This window comes from Loxodonta africana, chromosome 14, assembly GCF_030014295.1.
Source record: "Loxodonta africana isolate mLoxAfr1 chromosome 14, mLoxAfr1.hap2, whole genome shotgun sequence".
Taxonomy (NCBI): Eukaryota; Metazoa; Chordata; class Mammalia; order Proboscidea; family Elephantidae; genus Loxodonta; species Loxodonta africana.
The window spans coordinates 36,314,309-36,333,161 of NC_087355.1; the positions used below are offsets into that span (position 1 = coordinate 36,314,309).

Below are 18,853 nucleotides of genomic sequence, written 5' to 3' on the forward strand. Positions count from 1 at the left end.
CTTAACCACAGTGCCACCAGGGCTCTTCTATTTTCCTTCTCCCTAGGTTAATTAATGAAATTAGTCTGTGTTTCCAGATTTGGCATTTTGTTTGCGATCAGTAGTGTGTGGTCTTTTCCATAAAATAAAGGTCTCTGTCCTATTTAGATCACAAAGAAATTACTAGAATTAATTGAAAATGTCCATATTATACTTTGCACTCCTCCAAGACAGAAGCTATATAAATATGGGTCGTGAGTCTCGTTCTTTTTCCTGAAGATAAACCAAAAGGGAATGTTCCATGGTTATGTTTGGTATTAATAGAACCACAATGGTTAAGCAAAATAAGTTGCAACTTATTTTTCTTTTTCTTTGGTTAACTATAGAAGATACAAAGATTCGTTCTGTAGCAAACTAATTGGAATAAAACCACGTCCAATTTACAAAGAAGTGACTAGGGAGCAAATTAACTCATAGTCCCATAAATCAAACCTATAGGCAGGAATCTTCCTCTCTTGGAGGGCTTATTTAGCTGGGCAGCTACATATGCCATTGCTAACCTGAGAGGAGCTGCCCTTCAGAAATTAATAGTCCGTTAAAAAGGGGTGTGAAATTCTTTAGGAAGAATTCTGTTTGGCTGTAGTAGACAGGGAAATAGTCATTTGATGAGGAAAGACAAAGATGTTATCACCCACGCTACTGGTCTTTCTGGACCAAGACAGGATTTTACCTCTCTGGAACTGCACCTGACTGGCTGCACCACCTCTGCTGTGACTCCCATGCCATTCTGGGCATGTCCTATCACTGTACTTCCCACACTGTATTGTAACTGCCTCTGGCCTCTCTGTTTTTATGCTGAGCTAAAAGTTCCCGGTGGGCAGCACTATGTCTTACTCACTCATCCACCTAACATGGTGCCTGGCACATAGTGAGTATTCAAGTGCTCGGCTGCTAACCAAAAGGTCAGCAGTTCGAATCCACCAGCTGTTCCTTGGAAACCGTATGGGGCAGTTCTGCTCTGTCCTGTAGGGTCACTGTGAGTTGGAATTGACTTGATGGACTGTGTTTTTTTTTTTTTTTTTAAGTTAAATAAATTTTTTCATGTGTTTCTTGGAGGACATGAAAAATACCATGATATGACATTGGGGTACCTAGAGCATTAGCGCACATAAAGCCCCAATAAAATTACAACTACCAGAAATCAATTAATATTTAACATTCCAACACCTAAATAGTCAAATGTTGGTGGATTATTTGTTTAAACATTTACTTTTTTTAAAACTGTGGTGTTGTCTTATAGTAGGCAATAGTAACCAATATAATAATAATGGTAACAACAACAGCAATGGTCTATGTGCTTTCTATAGATAAGATCTGTGTGTCCAAATTTTAAATAGATGTCAAAGGGAAGGAAGCTGGCTTCGTGGTAAGAAAGGCCTTCTAGGAATATCAGTAATTTGATGGATTCAGTGTTTTTTCCTTAATTTTTATCTTTAGAAACTAGAAATTGTCATTTTCTCAGTTGTGATCTAGCTGTGTACTTCTAGATAACTGATGAAAGTCAGCCAAATTCACAAGATCTTAAATTATATATTAAAAAACAAACAAATCAGCAAAAGATATAGGGAGGGAGCCTCCATTAGGTGTGTCGTCCTCACTGGAGAGCTAAAATTTCCAGCTAAAAATTATAAATGATAGAACTTTTTTGTAATCGTCTCTTTCCTTCATTAGACTTTAAGTTCCTTGAGGCTGGGGACAGCCTTGCTCATCTTTGCATTCTTGCCTTTGAACACCATTACTGGCTTGCAGTAAGCTCTTAATAATTCTTGAATGAATGAATGATCAGAAAGTAACTTGCTCAGAGTAACAGAAGCCCGATTTAACACAGGCTCTTCTGGCTTTATAAGGAATACAGTTCTTAGTTCCTGGAAACATCCATGTCCTTTCGTCTCTCTCTCTCTCATTTTACAATATTGGCAGAATTGTGCTCTTTGGTTCCTCTTTTCCTAGATTCCAAGCAAAACAGAGATCTGCTGTTAATTTCATTACTGTTGGGTTAACAGTATATCAGCCACTTTTTATGCCTGTGGACCTCAGAAAAACAAAAACAAACCATTGCTATTGAGTGGATTCTGACTCATAGCGACCCTTTAGGGCAGAGTAGAGCTGTCCTATAGGATTTCCAAGGGGCGACTGATGGGTTTGAACTGCTGACCTTTTGGTTAGCAGCCAAAGGCTTAACCACAGTGCCACCATGGCTCCCTGGACCTCAGAGGTTAGGCATTATTCCCGTTCCAATGCATTTAGTGTCAAGGTGGATCCTTTTTGAAACGCATGAACAGCAGACTGGAGTTGGAGCCTCTTTGTTGTGTAGGCGCTTCCTGGATATGTTGATTTTGTAAACTTTCGCCGTTTTTTTCCTTATTCCTGTGAGGTAAGGCTTGCAAGCATAATCATGGCTTTCCTTTATGATAGGGAGCCCTGGTGGGCTTATTTTGGTTTTTCTGTGTCATATTTGGAAAACCAGAGGCTCCCCATGTAACCTAATGGGAAGGCGCCAGCAATAAATTATCTACATAGCTCTCGTTGGTATTTTTCATACCACAGATTGGTGGCGCCACAGTGCCACTTGCCTCATTGGTGGCTTGTATTTCCAGATCATATTTCTCAAAATCCATGTTACCAACCCAAACTTTAAAAATACTCAATTAGCAAGTGTGCATTCCAATACTGAAAACACATTCCATCAAAAAAAAAAAATATATACTAAGGGGAAAAAAATGTAGTAAGGATAGGGTTAATTTAGCCTTTCTTCGGAGAACCAGATGACAATACAGTGATGAGGCCATAACCTTTTGTTATTGTTGCTAGTTGCCTTAGGGTCAATTCTGACTCACGTGACTAGTCCTAAAAATATACTCTTCAGCAATTCCCAAAATCTAGATAACAACCTTACAAACCAGTGTTTGCGGAGGAGTACCTCTATAGGAGGCTTCTCTCTCTAATTTGATGCTAGTAATATTTATTGAGCCAGGCACTATCCTAGGCACTGGGGATCCAGGGAAAAAAACACATTCTGCCTTCAAGGAGTTTGTGTCCTAGTGGGATGGACAGTAAGTAATAGCAGACAAATATGTTGGTTTTTAAATTACTTTTTCTGGATCTTACTGCCAACTTTGTTCATCACTGCAAAGCAGCTGACTACAGTGTAGTTTAGGAAAATGAGTGGGTTAACAAATCCCTAACTGAAGTTTAAGAAGTCAAACTCAATAGAGAAGGACATACATTTCCAATCTCACAACGTTATTGGTCTTTATATAAAACCAAAAACCTCTGCCATCGAGTCGATTCTGACTCACAGTGACCTCGTAGGGTTTCCGAGGCCGTAAATCTCCATGGAAGCAGGCTGCCACATCTTTTTCCTGCCTTCAAATTTAAAGGCCCTTTTAATGAGATAGTAATTTTTTCCCACAGTTTTATGGCATTTAAATCTGGTTCTTTAATCTCTGTAGACCTCTTGTAATACTGTATTATTTGCAATAGATTTAAAAAAAAATTTTAAATGAAAGGATAAATAAATTGTTTATGCCAAGTGTGACTTTGGAGGAATGATGACTTCTTTTCAGATATAAAATGGAGGTAATGATATTTATTTATTTATCTAGGTTGAAGAGTAATATGAACAATTTGACACTTGAAAACTCTAGATCATTCTCATTAAAAATTTTCATAGCTGTGATACAGTGCATATCATAGTTTAGCTGTTTTATTATAGACTGTCTCAGAGTCAATGATAAATAAGCCTTGATATTTTGACTCCCTTTTTCCCACTCTGTGTTTCTTTGGAAGCATTGCTCTAAGAGAATGGGCTCCTCAAGGAGACACTTGCTGATCCCAACCTCGGCTTGGATATTTTAGTTGAAATACCTCAATGTGGAGTTCAAATATGTGAAGGCAATCTTTGTTGCTTAACTGAGCAGGGCTGTGCTAATCTGGTTTTAAACCCTGGATTCAGAGTAGGCTTTACAATGATCAACCATTATTCTTGGATGTTTCCCTAATAATGTGTGTTTTTTTGTATCACTTTCTTTCTCCTGAGCCAGCTTGCTTGCATCCTTTCCCAAAGTCAATTCCACATTGGTCATTCAAGCTCTCTAATCTGCTTTTTTATCTGTGAAGTAATAACTTCATGGTTCAGCTCAGGTCTTATTATGCAACAGCAAGGGAAAAAAAAAAAGAGGACAGTAGAGCTGTTGATTTTTTTTCCTTTGGAGTGCCATTTTGTCCACACTATAGACTATGTTATCACTTAGAGGTATGTGCCTTTTAATTTATCTGTGAATGATCTTTGAAGCTGTATTCTTTTTAAAAGCTAATCAAATATTTTACTCATTTATTCATCAAATACTGCTCATCTCCTCTGTCATAATGAACTGTGCTAGGTCATGGGCACAACAATGGCCCCACAGACATGGTCTCTGGCCTCATGGACATTATCTAGAGGGAGAAGAAACAGTAAAATTGTTCTTTTTGTAACAGTGACTGAAGAGCAAGCCCTAGAGTCTTGTATAAGTGGTTGTCTCTTGTCCTTTGTTTTTTTTTCCAGAGGGATTTGAAAATAGCTGTTTTTATTTAATGTTAAGAAATCTGAATCCAAATGGATCTAAAAGAAACCCCAGCCATTCAACCTTCCCAAAGATTTTTGTTACATATTCTCACAGTTTTTTAATTGGCAGTTTTTAGAATTGTAGATGTTAAGGACTACCCAGTCCAACCCCCTGATTAGAAATAGGCAGACAAACAAACACAAGTATAGACAAGGAAGCTGAAGCCGAGAGGCTTAAGTGAGTTTTGAAAGATCACATAATTCAGCAGCTGAGCTGGGACTATTCCCAGGTCTGCTGATTCCCAGGCTGCTGTTCCAACTACTACACCAACTCTGTATCAACCAGTGATATAGATTGTTTTTTTTTTTTTTTAATTTTTTAATTTTTTTTAATTAACTTTTATTGAGCTTCAAGTGAACATTTACAAATCAAGTCAGACTGTCACATATAAGTTTATATACACCTTACTCCGTACTCCCACTTGCTCTTCCCCTAATGAGTCAGCCCTTCCAGTCTCTCCTTTCGTGACAATTTTGCCAGCTTCCAACTCTCTCTATCCTCCCATCCCCCCTCCAGACAGGAGATGCCAACACATTCTCAAATGTCCATCTGATAAAATTAGCTCACTCTTCATCAGCATCTCTCTCCTACCCACTGTCCAGTCCCTTTCATGCCTGATGAGTTGTCTTCGGGAATGGTTCCTGTCCTGTGCCAACAGAAGGTTTGGGGACCATGACTGCAGGGATAATTTTTTAATTTTTATTGCACTTTAAGTGAAAGTTTACAAATCAAGTCAGCCTCTCATACAAAATCTCATACACACCTTGCTACGTACTTGTAGTTGCTCTCCTTCTAGTGAGACAACACACTCCTTCTCTCTACCCTGTGTTCCCCGTGTCCATTCAGCCAGCTCCTGTCCCCCTCTGCCTTCTCATCTCCCCACCAGACAAGAGCTGCCCACATAGTCTCATGTGTCTACTTGAGCCAAGAAGCTCACTCCTCACCAGTATCATTTTCTATCTTATAGTCCAGTCCAATCCCTGTCTGAAGAGTTGGCTTTGGGAATGGTTCCAGTCTTGGGTTAACAGAAGTTCCAGGGACCATGACCTCTGGGGTCCTTCTAGTCTCAGTCAGACCATTACGTCTGGTCTTTTTACGAAAATTTGAGGTCTGCATCCCACTTCTCTCCTGTTCCATCAGGAATTCCCTGTTGTGTTCTCTGCAGGGCAGTCATCGGTTGTAGCTAGTCACCATCTAGTTCTTCTGGTCTCAGGCTGATGTAGTCTCTGATTTATGTGGCCCTTTCTGTCTCTTGGGCTCATAACTACCTTGTGTCTTTGGTGTTCTTCATTTTCCTTTGCTCCAGATGGGTTGAGATCAATTGATGCATTTTAGATGGCCACTTGCTAGCGTTTAAGACCCAGATGCCAGTGATGTAGATTCTTAACTTGAGCTCAGTAAGGGAGAAATGAATTCAGCTGAACCAGTCAATATAGATGGCAATCTGGATCATTCTTGGTCCTATAGTATATAGCTCAAAAAGAGATGTGCTTTCGGCATATGTATTATCTTCCCCTTCTTTCCCCTCCCCCCCTTTTTTTTGTGTGTGTAGAAAACTGTATATATCTCTTAATATATTTGCTTCTTGTATATGGCAGGCCATAACTGACAGATTTTGAGACAATATGTATATAGTATCTTGATAGAGGAAAGTAATTTAAATAAAGCTACTGTTAAGGCTGCCCCACCAATCTAACACTAATCCTACTGGGTATTGATGAGAATTTAGTAATGCTTGAGGCGCATTCAACATCGGCCACTTTCTTATCCTCCCATATCCTTCTAAGTATGCCCAATAAAGATTAATCAGGAGGAGACAATTTCAGACTATGTTTTCTATTAAGGAGCTTTTCTCTATGTCTAAGCTATAATTCTATTGCTATATTTTTAGAGATCATGTTTGTCGAAGACTAGTAGTGAAATACACTTTGCCAAAGCGACGAAGACATAATGGGTTTTTTAAAAAAGAGTTAATTTTGCCCTGTTTGACCGGTATTTCACATGTTCCCCCAAGAATACAGAATGCAAATACAGAAACATGTGCCTCCTTTGCCAATATTTGTAATAATAACAACAACAATAACATGTTAGTAATAGTTAACATGTCGTGCATGCTGACATGTGCCAGGCAGTGATAAGTGCTTTGCATCCATCCTTTCTTTCCATGTGACGGCATTAGGAGGAGGTCTTCCTATCTTTAGGTTATAGATGTAAAAGCTGAAGCTTAGAAGTTAAAGACTTTGCCCAAGAGCACAAAGCTAGTACAAGAGAGTGTGAGCCCAGGTCTTCTAAACACTGAACCCTATTCTCTAACCGTGGACTCCTCGGGTGGTACAAATAGTTAATGCGCAAGTCTGCTAACCAAAAGGTTAGAGGTTCAAGACTGCCCATGGGTGCCTTGGAAAAAATCCCTGGTGTTCTACTTCTGAAAACTCTCTGGAGCACAGTTCTACTCTGACACACATGGGGTCACCGTGAGTGAGGATGGATTCAACTGGCAACTAGTATGCCCTAGCCATAATGCTGCGCCACCCCACAGGGCACAAACAGAGCTCTTTGCATTATCACATCCTTTTCAAAAAGGCTGACTTATCTTCAGTTAAACCAATCAATTCTTTACCCCTAAGGATTCCTAATTTCTTCTACTTCCTAACCATTGTGCGTGTTGGGGTTTTCCAGCTGTTCCATAAAAATCTGTAGTTTGCTTTGAAACTGTTTGTTTTTGCTCCTCATATACCTTAAAGTTGTATTTCTCTCAGCAAGCTGAATCACCGTTTGAAAATTTTCCTTGGAGGAGACCTAGAGGAGTAATTCAGGGAGATGTTGTGGGCTCTGGCAGCATGTGTAAGTATTTTTTTCTTGCTAACAATTTAAAATGTACTTGTGTTTAGTTCTGCGAGGGGGTCCACTCACTGGAAGCTACAGGCTGCGACAGTTTCACCTTCACTGGGGGTGCGCTGATGACCATGGCTCCGAGCATGTGGTCGATGGAGTGCAATATGCTGCCGAGGTGAGTCATTGGCCGCATCTCAGTGATTCAAGGTTTTCTAGCATGGTGGGACTTAAGGGGCTCTGGGGGCAACTCAAGGGGCCCTATTGGTGCAGTGGTTAAGCGCTCGGCTGCTAACTGAAACATCAGCAGTTTGAACCCACCAGCTGCTCCGAGGGAGAAAGATGTGGCACTCTGTTTCCGTAAAGATTACAGCCTTGGAAACCCTGTGGGGCAGTTCTACTCTGTTCTGTAGGGTCGCTATGAGTCGGATTAGCTCAACGGCCATGGGTTTGGTTTTTGGTTTGGGAACAGCTCGCTTGACCCCAAATAGATCCTGGAGCTGATTAGGCATCTCAGTGTCTGAAGCTCCTTTATTTATTCAATATGAGAGTTTGTCAGTATGAAAGTTTTAAACTTGGCCCTTCTAAGCCTCAAGCCAACTCTGAGATCTAGGGTTATTCTCATTTCAGAAATGCGTAAACCGAAGGCTTGGAGATATTAAGTAATGTATCCAGCTAGGAAGCAGCTGAGATGATTTTAAACCCGGGATTGTCTGATACCAAATTTTGAACTGTTGCTAAGATAGCTTTTGTATGTCCTAAAGGGCCGGTGAGAAGGGAGAGAAAGAAATGTTTGTCTTAGGCCCAAACACAAATATATTCTAATATTTTATAAAGTCCACATTTAAATAGATGATGGTAAATGGCAAAGAGTTATTTCTCAGGGGTCGAGGGGGACACAAACCCTCCTAAGCTCTAGTTACCTCTACATTTACAGGTATAAAATGGAATCTGTTAATTATTCAGGCCATTGCTGAGGCATAGCACAAGGATTTACTGACTTGTTTCTTTTTTACTGAGTAGTTACTCTTTTTTAACAATAATTATATTCATTAATAATGCTCTACTTTTTTTTTAATCCACTGGTTAAAGGATAAATAGTAACATGCTTTAAGTTGTAATATGATTAAATGTTGCTAACACCCAACTTTTACCATGAGATGAAAGCGAATTGTTGTATGACGTAAGTAAAGCTAATCCAACTGAAAATAATATGGTTTGTGAGTCACCAGGCAAGGCTGAGCAATTTTACCAGGTGAGGACAGGTTTTCTTATGGTAATTGAGCTGTGGAGTTGTATGCTCCTTTAAGCCCTGCTGTTCAGAGAAATTCAGCAAGTGGAACTTCTTTCCCATTATGTACAGCTGCCCTTTGAAGCTGTCCGTTTTGCCTACTAAAGAGTTTTGTTTGAGGCCAAGTGTATTAGAGTATAGGTCCTGCCTTGCTCTCAGGATGGATGAATAAAAGGTTCATACAAAGTATTCTAGGGTGGTAGACAAAAGACACCAAGAATGCAGAATGAGGGACTTCTGAATCTGGATGACGTCTCAGTTAATATCATCTACTGAATAGTTCTCGTGCTTGCTTTCAAACCTTGTTTTGTGTTCTATTTTAACATGTTGTACTAAATCTCAAAAGCTCTGTGGAGATTAAGAACTGGCTGCTTAGGATCATTGCTCTCTAATTTTCCTAAGGAACTCTGGAAAATCTATCGCACTGCTTTGTAGTTACACCTTGTACTTTCATAAGTATGCAAGTATATTTTCACAGAAGGTTATTCTAAGTTGGCAAGGAATTTCCTGAAAAGAACAAGCTTGAAGTTTGGCGGAGGCTTAGAGTTCTGACCTGCCAAGCAAGGGCCCTCTTTATTGACTTCTCTTCTTGAAGTTGATAATGCTTTGACTAGAGCTTTATACTGTTCTTTAATATTTATTTGAGGCTATTTCTTTTTTTAAAATAATAATTTATTGTGTTTTCAGTAAAGGTTTACCCAGTAATTTAGGTCCCCATTCAACAATTTCTACACAAGTTGTTCAGTGACATTGGTTATGTTCTTTTTTTTTTTTATTGTGCTTTAGGTGAAGGTTTACAGAGCAAATGAGTTTCCCATTCAATAGTTCATATACAAATTGTCCCATGACATTGGTTACAGTCCCCACCATGTGTCAGCGTTCTCCCCATTACCACTCTGAGTTCCCCATTTCCATGCATCCAGTTTTCCTGCCCTACCTGCCTTCACATCTTTGCTTTGGGGCATATGTTGTCCTTTTGGTCTCATGTAGATCATTATTCTAAGGAGCACTTTCCTCACATATGTTATTGTTCATTTATAGACCTGTCATTTTGCCAAAAGGTGATCTCTGAGAATGTCTTTAGTTCCGAGTTAGAAGGGCATCTAAGGGCCATGGTCTTGGGGGTTCCTCCAATCTCTCTCAGACTGGTAAATCTGGTCCTTTTATAAATATGAATTTTGTTCTACGTTCTGCCCTCCCCCCCCCCAACCAGGGTCTTCTATTGTGATACTGGTCAGAGCGGTTGGTAGTGGAAACCAGGCACTATGTAGTTCTTCTGGTCTCAGGCTGGTGGAGGTTGTAGTTCCTGCGGTCCACCAGCCCTTTGGACTAATTGTTTCCTTGAGTCTGGTTTTCTTCACTCTCCTTTGCTCTGAATGGGAAGAGACCAGTAGTTATGTCTTAGACGGCCACTCGCAAGCTTTTAAAACCCCAGACTCTACTTATCAAAGTAAGATGTACAACGTTTTCTTTATAAATTATATTATGCCAGGTGACCTACATGTCCCCCGAGACTTTGGTCCTTAGCCTTCAAACCCAGTAGCTCAGTCCCACGATGTGTTTGGTTATGTCTAGGTTGTTTCCATGACTGTGTCCCCTGTGTGCTCTATTATATACATGAATATACATGCAGGAGATACAAATATGTATGTAGAAATATCCACAGCCAAACCTATATATGCACATGCGTGTACGCCCTCCCGCACTTATTCAGCATACATATCTACCTCAGAAATTATTGCTTGTTTTTACTATTGTTGCAGGATTGTGTATGTTTAGTATTTACTTTCATTGCCTTTTATTCTTGTGTACCTCTTAGTGTCTTCCCTTGCATTGGTTATGTTGTGCTGACTTGCCGCATATTGTGTACTGCCTTTCCCTCACCAAAATTAACACGTGTCTACAGTTCTACTCTGGCCTATGGGGTCGCTATGAGTCGGAATCGACTCGACGGCATTGGGTTTGGGTTTTTTTACTCTCTAGTTAGTGGTTTTGCCTCTCTTTTCCTCCCACCCCTGGAAACCATCAAAAGATGTTTGTTTCTGTGTGTAAACCTTTTCTCAACTATATAAAATAGTAGTCTCACACAATATTTATCCTTTGGTAATTGACTTATTTCACTCAGAATAATGTCCTCCAAATTCATCCGTGTTGTGAGATGTTTCTCAGTTTCGCCATTATTTATGTTGTGTACTATTTCAGCCTACCAGTTTCTTTATCCGTTCATCTGTCAATGGACACTTAGGTAGTTTCCATCTTTCTGGTATTGTGAATAATGCTGCAATGAACATGGGTGTGCACATGTCTATTCTTGTCATGGCTCTTATTTTTCTAGGATATATTCTTAGGAGTGGGATTACTGGGTCATATGGTATTTCTATTTCTGGCTTTTTAAGGAAGTGCCAAACCATTTTCCATAGTGGTTGCACTATTTTGCATCTCCACCAGCAGTGTATAAGAATTCCAGTTTCCCCACAGCCTTGCCAGCATTTGTTGTTTTGATCAGTACCATTGCTGCTGGGGTGAGATGGTATCTCATTATAGTTTCAGTTTGAATTTCTCTAATGCCTAATGATCGTGAGCAACTCCTCATGTATTTGTAGATGCCTGAATGTCTTTGATGAAATGTCAGTTCATGTCCTTCACCACTTTTTCAATTAGGTTGTTTGCCTTTTTGTCATTGAGTTGTTGGATTTTCTATAAATATTTTAGAGATTAGACCCTTTTCGGATATGTTGCAGCTAAAAATTTTTTTTCCCAGTCTGTAGGTTCTCTTTTTATTCTTTTGGTGAAGTCTTTTGATGAGCATAAATGTTTAATTTTTACAATATCCCAGTTATCTAGTTTATCTTCTGCTGTTTGTACATTTCTAGCTAAGTTTGGTATTCTAATTATGCCACATATTACGACCCCTAGCATTGCTCCTCCCCACTTCTCTGTCAGCTTGTCGTACTGTGGTGGCTTGCATGTTGTTGTAATGCCAGAAGCTATGCCACTGGTATTTCAAATACCAGTATAGTCACCCATGTTGGACAGGTTACAGCAGAGCTTCCAGACTAAGACTAGAAAGAAGGACCTGGCAATTTACTTCTAAAAAAATTTGGCCACTGAAAATCTTATGAGTAGCAGCAGAACATTGTCTGATATAGTGTTGGAAGAGGAGCTCCTCAGGTTGGAAGGCACTCAAAATACCACTGAGGAAGAGCTACCTCCTCAAAGTAGAGTTGACCTTAATGATGTGGATGGAGGAAAGCTTCATTTGCTGATGTGACACTACTCAAAGTGAGAAGACACAGCTTCAAACACCCATTAATGGTTGGAACATGGAATATATGAAGTACAAATCTAGGAAAATTGGAAGTATTCAAAAATGAAATGGAATGCATAAAGATTGATATCCTAGGCATTAGTGAGCTGAAATAGAATTGTATTGGCCATTATGAATTGGACAATCACATAGTCTACTATGCTGGGATTGATAAATTGAAGAGGAATGGCCGTCACATTCATTGTCGAAAAGAACATTTCAAGATCTATCCCGAAGTACAATGCTGTCAGTGATAAGATAATATCCATATGCCTACGAGGCAGACCATTTAATATGACTGTTATTCAAATTTATGCACCAGCCACTAAGGCCAAAGATGAAAAAATATAAGATTTTTACCAACTTTTGCAGTCCAAAATTGATCAAACATGCAGTCAAGATGCATTGATTATCACTAGCAATTGGAATGCGAAAATTGGAAACAAGAAAGAGGGATCGGTAGTAGGAAAATATGGCCTTGGTGATAGAAATGAAGCCAGAGATCACATGATAGAATTTTGCAAGACAAATGATATCTTCATTGCAAATACCATTTTTCAATAACATAAACATCAGCTATGCACATGGAGTTCACCAGATGGAACACACAGGAATAAAATTGACTGCATCTATGGGAAGAAATGATGGAGAAGCTCAATATCATCAGTCAGAATAAGGCCAGGGCTGACTGCACAACAGATTATCAATTGCTCATATGCAAGTTCAAGTTGAAGCTGAGGAAAATTTTAAAGTTCATGAGAGCAAGAGTATGACCTTGAGCATATCCCACCTGAATTTAGAGACCAACTCAAGAATAGATTTCACACATTGAACACTAAGGACTGAAGACCAGACAAGTTATGGAATGGCATCAAGGACATTATACATGATGAAAGCAAAAGGTCACTAAAAAGGCAAGAAAGAAAGAAAAGACCAAAATGGATGTCAGAAGAGACTCTGACACTTGCTTTTGAACGTCGAGTAGCAAATGGAAGAAATGATGAAGTAAAAGAACTGAACATAAGATTTCAAAGGGAGTCTCTAGAAGACAAAGCAAAGTATTATAAAGAAATATGCAAAGACCTGGAGTTAGAAAACCAAAAGGGAAGAACGCACTAGGCATTTCTCAACCTGAAAGAACCGAAGAAAAAATTCAGGCCTTGAATTGCAATACTGAAGGATTCTATGGGCAAAATATTGAAAGACACAGAAGATGGAAGGAATACATAGAGTCATTGTACAAAAAAGAATTGGTAGACATTCAGCCATTTCAGGCAGTAGCATATGATCAAGAACTGATGATACTGTAGGAAGAAATCCAAGCTGCACTGAAGGCATTGATGAGAAACAAGGCTTCAGGAACTGACAGAATAGCAACTGAGATGTTTCAACAAACAGATGCAATGCTGGAAGTGCTCACAGGTCTATGCCAAGAAATTTGGAAGACAGCTACCTGGGCAGCCATCTGTAAGAAATCCATATCTGTGCCCATTCCAACAAAAGGCAATCCAACAGAATGCAGAAATTATGTAATAATATTAACATGACACACAAGTAAAATTTTGCTGAAGATAAATCAAGACAGGTTGCAGCAGTACATTGACGGGGAACTGCTGGAAATTCAAGCTGGATTCAGAAGAGGACATGGAACCAGGGCTATCATTGCTGATGTCAGATGGATCTTGGCTAAAAGTAGAGAATATCAGAAAGATGTTACCTGTGTTTTATTGATTATGCAGAGTTATTCAACTGTGTGGATCATAACAAATTATGGATATCATTGTGAAGAATGGGAATTCCAGAATACTTAATTGTGTTCATGCAGAACCTGTGCATAGACCAAGAGGAAGTTGTTCAAACAGAACAAGGGGATACTGCATGGTTTAAAATCAGGAAAGGTGTGTGTCAGGGTTGCATCCTTTCACCATACTTTTTCAGTATGTATACTGAGTAAATAATTCGAGAAGCTGGACTATATGAAGAAGAACACAGCGTCAGGATTGGAAGAAGACTCATTAACAACCTGCGATATGCAGATGACAGAACCTTACTTGTGAAAAGTGAAGAGGACTTAAAACACTGATGAAGATCAAAGACTACAGCCTTCAGTATGGATTACACCTCAATGGAAAGAAAACGAAATTTTTCACAACTGGACCAATAAGCAATAGCATGACAAATGGAGAAAAGATGGAAGTTGTCAAGGATTTCATTTTACTTGGATCCACAATGCCCATAGATACAGTAGTAAAGAAATCACAGGACATATTGCATTGGGCAAATATGCTGCAAAACACCTCTTTAAAGTGTTGAAAAGCAAAGACGTGACTTTGAGGACTAAGGTGTGCCTGACCCAAGCCATGGTATTTTCAATCACCTCATATGCATGTGAAAGCTGGATGATGAATAAGGAGGACTGAAGAAGAATTAGTGCCTTTGAATTACAGTGTTGGGCAAAGAATATTGAATGTACCATGGACTGCCAGAAGAACAAATCTGTCTTGGAAGAAGTACATTCTGAATGCTCCTTAGAAGCGAGGTTGGGGATACTTTGTCTCACATACTTTGGACGTGTTATCAGGAGGGACCAATCCTTGGAGAAGGACATCATTTGGTAAAGTAGAGGGTCAGAGAAAAAGAGAAAGACCCTCAATGAGATGGCTTCTGTCTTAGTTATCTAGTGTTGCTATAACAGAAATACCACAAGTGAAGGGCTTTAGCAAACAGTTTATTCTCCCACAGTTTAGGGGGCTTGAAGTCCAAATCCAGGGCGTCAGCTATGGGGGAAGGCTTTGCCTCTCTTCTGGCTCTGGGGGAAGGCCCTTGTCTCTTTCACCGTCTGTGGGCCTGGCGTCCCTTGGAGATATCCATGTGTCTTGGAATCAATCTTTCCCTTGGTTTAGAAGGTTCTTAGCACAGGGACCTTGGGTCCAAAGTATGCACTCTACTCCAGGCTCTGCTTTCTTTGTGGCTGCAACAATGGGCTCAAACATAGCAACGACTGTGGAGATGGTGCAGGACCAAGCCGTGTTTCATTCTGTTATACATAGGCTCACTAAGCATTCGAACCGACGTGACAGCACCTGACAACAACAGCATTGTTCCTATTTTTTTCTTCCATGATCTTTATAATTTTAGGTTTTACAATTAGGTCTTTGATCCATTTTGAATTAGTTTTTGTGTATTGTGTGAGGAATGGATCTTGTTTTATATTTCTGCAAATGGACATCTAGTTTTGCCAGTACCATTTGTTAAACAGACCATTTCTTCAACTTCGACCTTTTGTCAAAGATCAGCTGTGCATAGGTGGATGGATTTACTTCTGGGTTTTCCATTTTGTTCCATTGGTCTGTGTCTCTGTCGTATCAGTACCAAGCTGTTTTGACTGTCGTGGATCTATAAGTAGGTTCTGAGGTGGGGGAGTGTGAGGCCTCCTCCTTTTTTCTTCGATAATGCTTTGCTTATCTGAGTCCTCTTTCATTTCCATATAAAGTTGGTGATTGGTTTTCCCATCTCACTAAAGAATGATGCTGGAATTTGAATCAAGATTACGTTATATTTATAGATCCATTTGGGTAGGATTGATATTTTCATGATGTTAAGCCTTCCTATCCATGAGCATAGTATGCTTTTTATTTTATGTAGGTCTCTTTTGATTTCTTGCAGTAGTGTTTTGTAGTTTTCTTTGTATAATTCTTTTACATCTCTATTTAGATTTATTCCTAAGTATTTTATCTTTTTGAGGGCTACTGTAAATGGCATTGTTTTCCTGATTTCCTTTTCAGAGTTCTCTTGGTTGCTATAGACGAATCCAACTTTTTTTTTTTATGTTAATCATTTACCCTGCCACTTTGCTGAATTCTTCTGTTAGTTCCAGTAGCTTCCTTGTGGAATCTCTGAAGTTTTCTAGGTATATGATCATATCATCTGTGAATACAGATAGTTTTACTTCTTTCTTACCAATTCGTATGCCCTTTATTTCCCTTTCTTGCTTTACTGTTTTAAGGCTATGTCTTAGTTATCTAGTGCTGCTATAACAGAAATACCAAAACTGGATGGCTTTAACAAAGAGAAATTTATTCTCTCACAATCTTGGAAGCTAGAAGTTTGAATTCAGGATGCCAGCTCTGGGGGAAGGCTTTCTCTTTCTGTCGGCTCTGGAGTAAAGTCCTTGTCAACAACAGCAACTATAACTGACTACTGTGTGGAGAATATGCTTTTACAAGCAAACATTGAAGTAGGGAGATAAGTTAGAAGGTTATGGAAGTAGTCTAAGTGAGAGATGATGGTGATTTAGACCATGAGGGTGGTGGAGATGAAGAGACTGGAGAGATCCATGATATGCTTGAGAGGTAAAGTCAATGGCACTAGCGAAAGGAAAGGATATCAGAAGTGAAGGAAGGGACAAGGATTCTAGCAGTACTTCTAAGGTTTTGGGCTGAGCAACAGGAAGGATGGTTGTGCCCTTTACTGAGATGAGGAAGTCCAGGAGAAGGTTGTAGAGAGGAATTAACTTCCTGTTTTGGATATGTTAACTTTGAGATGCCCGTTAGACATTCTAAGCTCTCCTTCAAATTGTTGTTGTTAAATGCTGTTGAGTCAGTTCCAACTCAGCGACCCTATGTACAACAGAACGAAACACCACCCAGTCCTGCACCATTCTCACAATCGTTATGCTTGAGCCCATTGTTGCAGCCACTGTGTCAGTCCATCTTGTTGAGGGTCTTCCTCTTTTTCACTGACCCCCTATTTTACCAATCATGGTGTCCTTCTCCAGGGACTGATTCGTTCTGATAACATGTCCAAAGTATGTAAGACGGTCTTGCCATCCTTGCTTCTAAGGAGCATTCTGGCTGTATTTCTTCTGAGACTGATTTGTTCATTCTTTTGGCAGTCCATGATATATTCAGTATTCTTTGCCAGCACCACAATTCAAAGGCATCAGTTCTTTGGTCTTCCATATTCATTGGCCTAAAATGTGGTCTATTCTGGAGAATGTTCTGTGTGCTTTGGAAATGAATGTATACTGGGCTGCCGTTGGGTGGAATGTTCTGTATATGTCTATGAAGTTAAGTTGATTGATTGTGGCACTTAGGTCTTCTGTATCTTTATTGAGTTTCTTTCTAGATGTTCTGCCCTTCACTGAAAGTGGTGTGTTGTAGTCTCCTATTATTATTGTTGAACTGTCTATTTCTCTGTTCAATGCCGGTAGAGTTTGTTTTACATGTTTTGGAGCCCTGTCATTGGGCACATATGTATTTATTATGGTTATGTCCTCCTGGCATATTGACCATTTAATCATTATAGAGTGCCCTTCTTTATGGTGAATTTTGCTTTAAAGTCTATTTTATCAGAAATTAATATTGCCACTCTTGATTTTTTTTTTTTTTTTTTTGGTTATTGTTTCCTTATATATTTTTTCCAACCTTTGAGTTTTAGTTTATGTCTTTGTGTCTAAATTGTGTCTTGGGTAGACAGCATATGAAGGGATCATATTTTTTTTAATCCATTCTGCTACTCTCTGTCCCTTTACTGATGAATTTAGGCCATTTACATTCAGTGTAATTATTGACAGGTATGAATTTACTGCTGTCATTCTTTTGTTTGTGTGTGTGTGTTAACAGTTTCTTTGTTCCACTTAATTTTCTTTGCTGAGGTCTTTTCATTTATGGATTTTCTTTTCATCTCTCATTATTGTTGATTTTGTGTTTGCTGAGTCTTTATGTTTTTCTTTTTTTTTATTATGATGGATAGGTTTGTTAGCTTCCTTTATTAAAAAAAAAATTATAGCTACCTTGAAATTACGTTTATTTTTCTAAGTATAAACAAGTTTTTTATTTCTTCATATCAGCTTGACTTCCTCTACATATGGAAATTCTATGACTTTCCTGGTTATTCCATTTTTTGTTTTGACTTTGTCTTCGTTTACATATTGACATCTCTTGTTCCCTATTTTTCGGCCTTTTAGCTTTTTGTGTGTGTGTGTGTGAATTCCCTCTCTGGGTTGATACCTGGTTGACCTGTCCTGTATCCTAGTCTTGCATCATTGTCTGATGTTGTTGGTTCTCCAACTGGAGGACTCCTTTCAATATTTCTTATAATTTTGGTCTGGTTTTTACATATTTCCTTAATTTCTATTTATCTGGAAATGACCTGATTTCACCATCATATTTGAGAGACAGTTTTGCTGATGTATAATTCTTGGCAGGCAAATTTTTCCCTCAAGGCTTTATATATGTCATCCCCTTGCCTTCTTGCCTGCATCATTTCTACTGAGTAATAAGAGCTTAGTCTTATTGGTTCTCCTTTGTAGGCAACTTTTCATTTATTCTTAGCCACTCTCAAGGTTCTTTCTTTGTCTTTAGTTTTGGCAAGTTTGATTATGAAATATCTTGTTGACTTTCTTTTGTGGTCTTTTGCATCTTTCTCTCTGATGTCATCTCTTGCTAAGTGAACTGATAGATGGGCAGTGAGCCATTTAAAACAACCTTACCTCCTCAGCCCCTCCCTCACTGGGGAGTGTCATCTGTCTCACGTGAGCCAAATGAATCTTTATTTCATCATTTAATGTTTTCAGGTTTCTTTCCTCCCTCAGCTATCTCACACCAGCTTAGAACATGGGACCAGAGGAATCCACTTTCCTATTTTCCATCTGGATATCTCATAGTTTTACTTGATTTGTGGATGGTGCTCTGTTTTACAGTTTCATGGTTCACTGTTCATAATAATTCTGCTATCCAGAAAACCCCCTTCCTCATATTAGTTGCCTGTCAGATG

The 18,853-nt window shown here is 39.1% G+C and overlaps 1 protein-coding gene across 1 annotated transcript in view; it reads left to right on the forward strand.

The window, feature by feature from the left end:
* The window catches only part of CA13 (carbonic anhydrase 13), a 41,374-nt gene that overhangs the window by 2,222 nt on the left and 20,299 nt on the right, over positions 1-18,853 (forward strand). Inside the window, exon 2 of the mRNA XM_023545844.2 lies at positions 7,538-7,656. Coding sequence (XP_023401612.1) covers positions 7,538-7,656 — 119 coding nt within the window. The remainder of the gene's footprint in view (positions 1-7,537; positions 7,657-18,853) is intronic.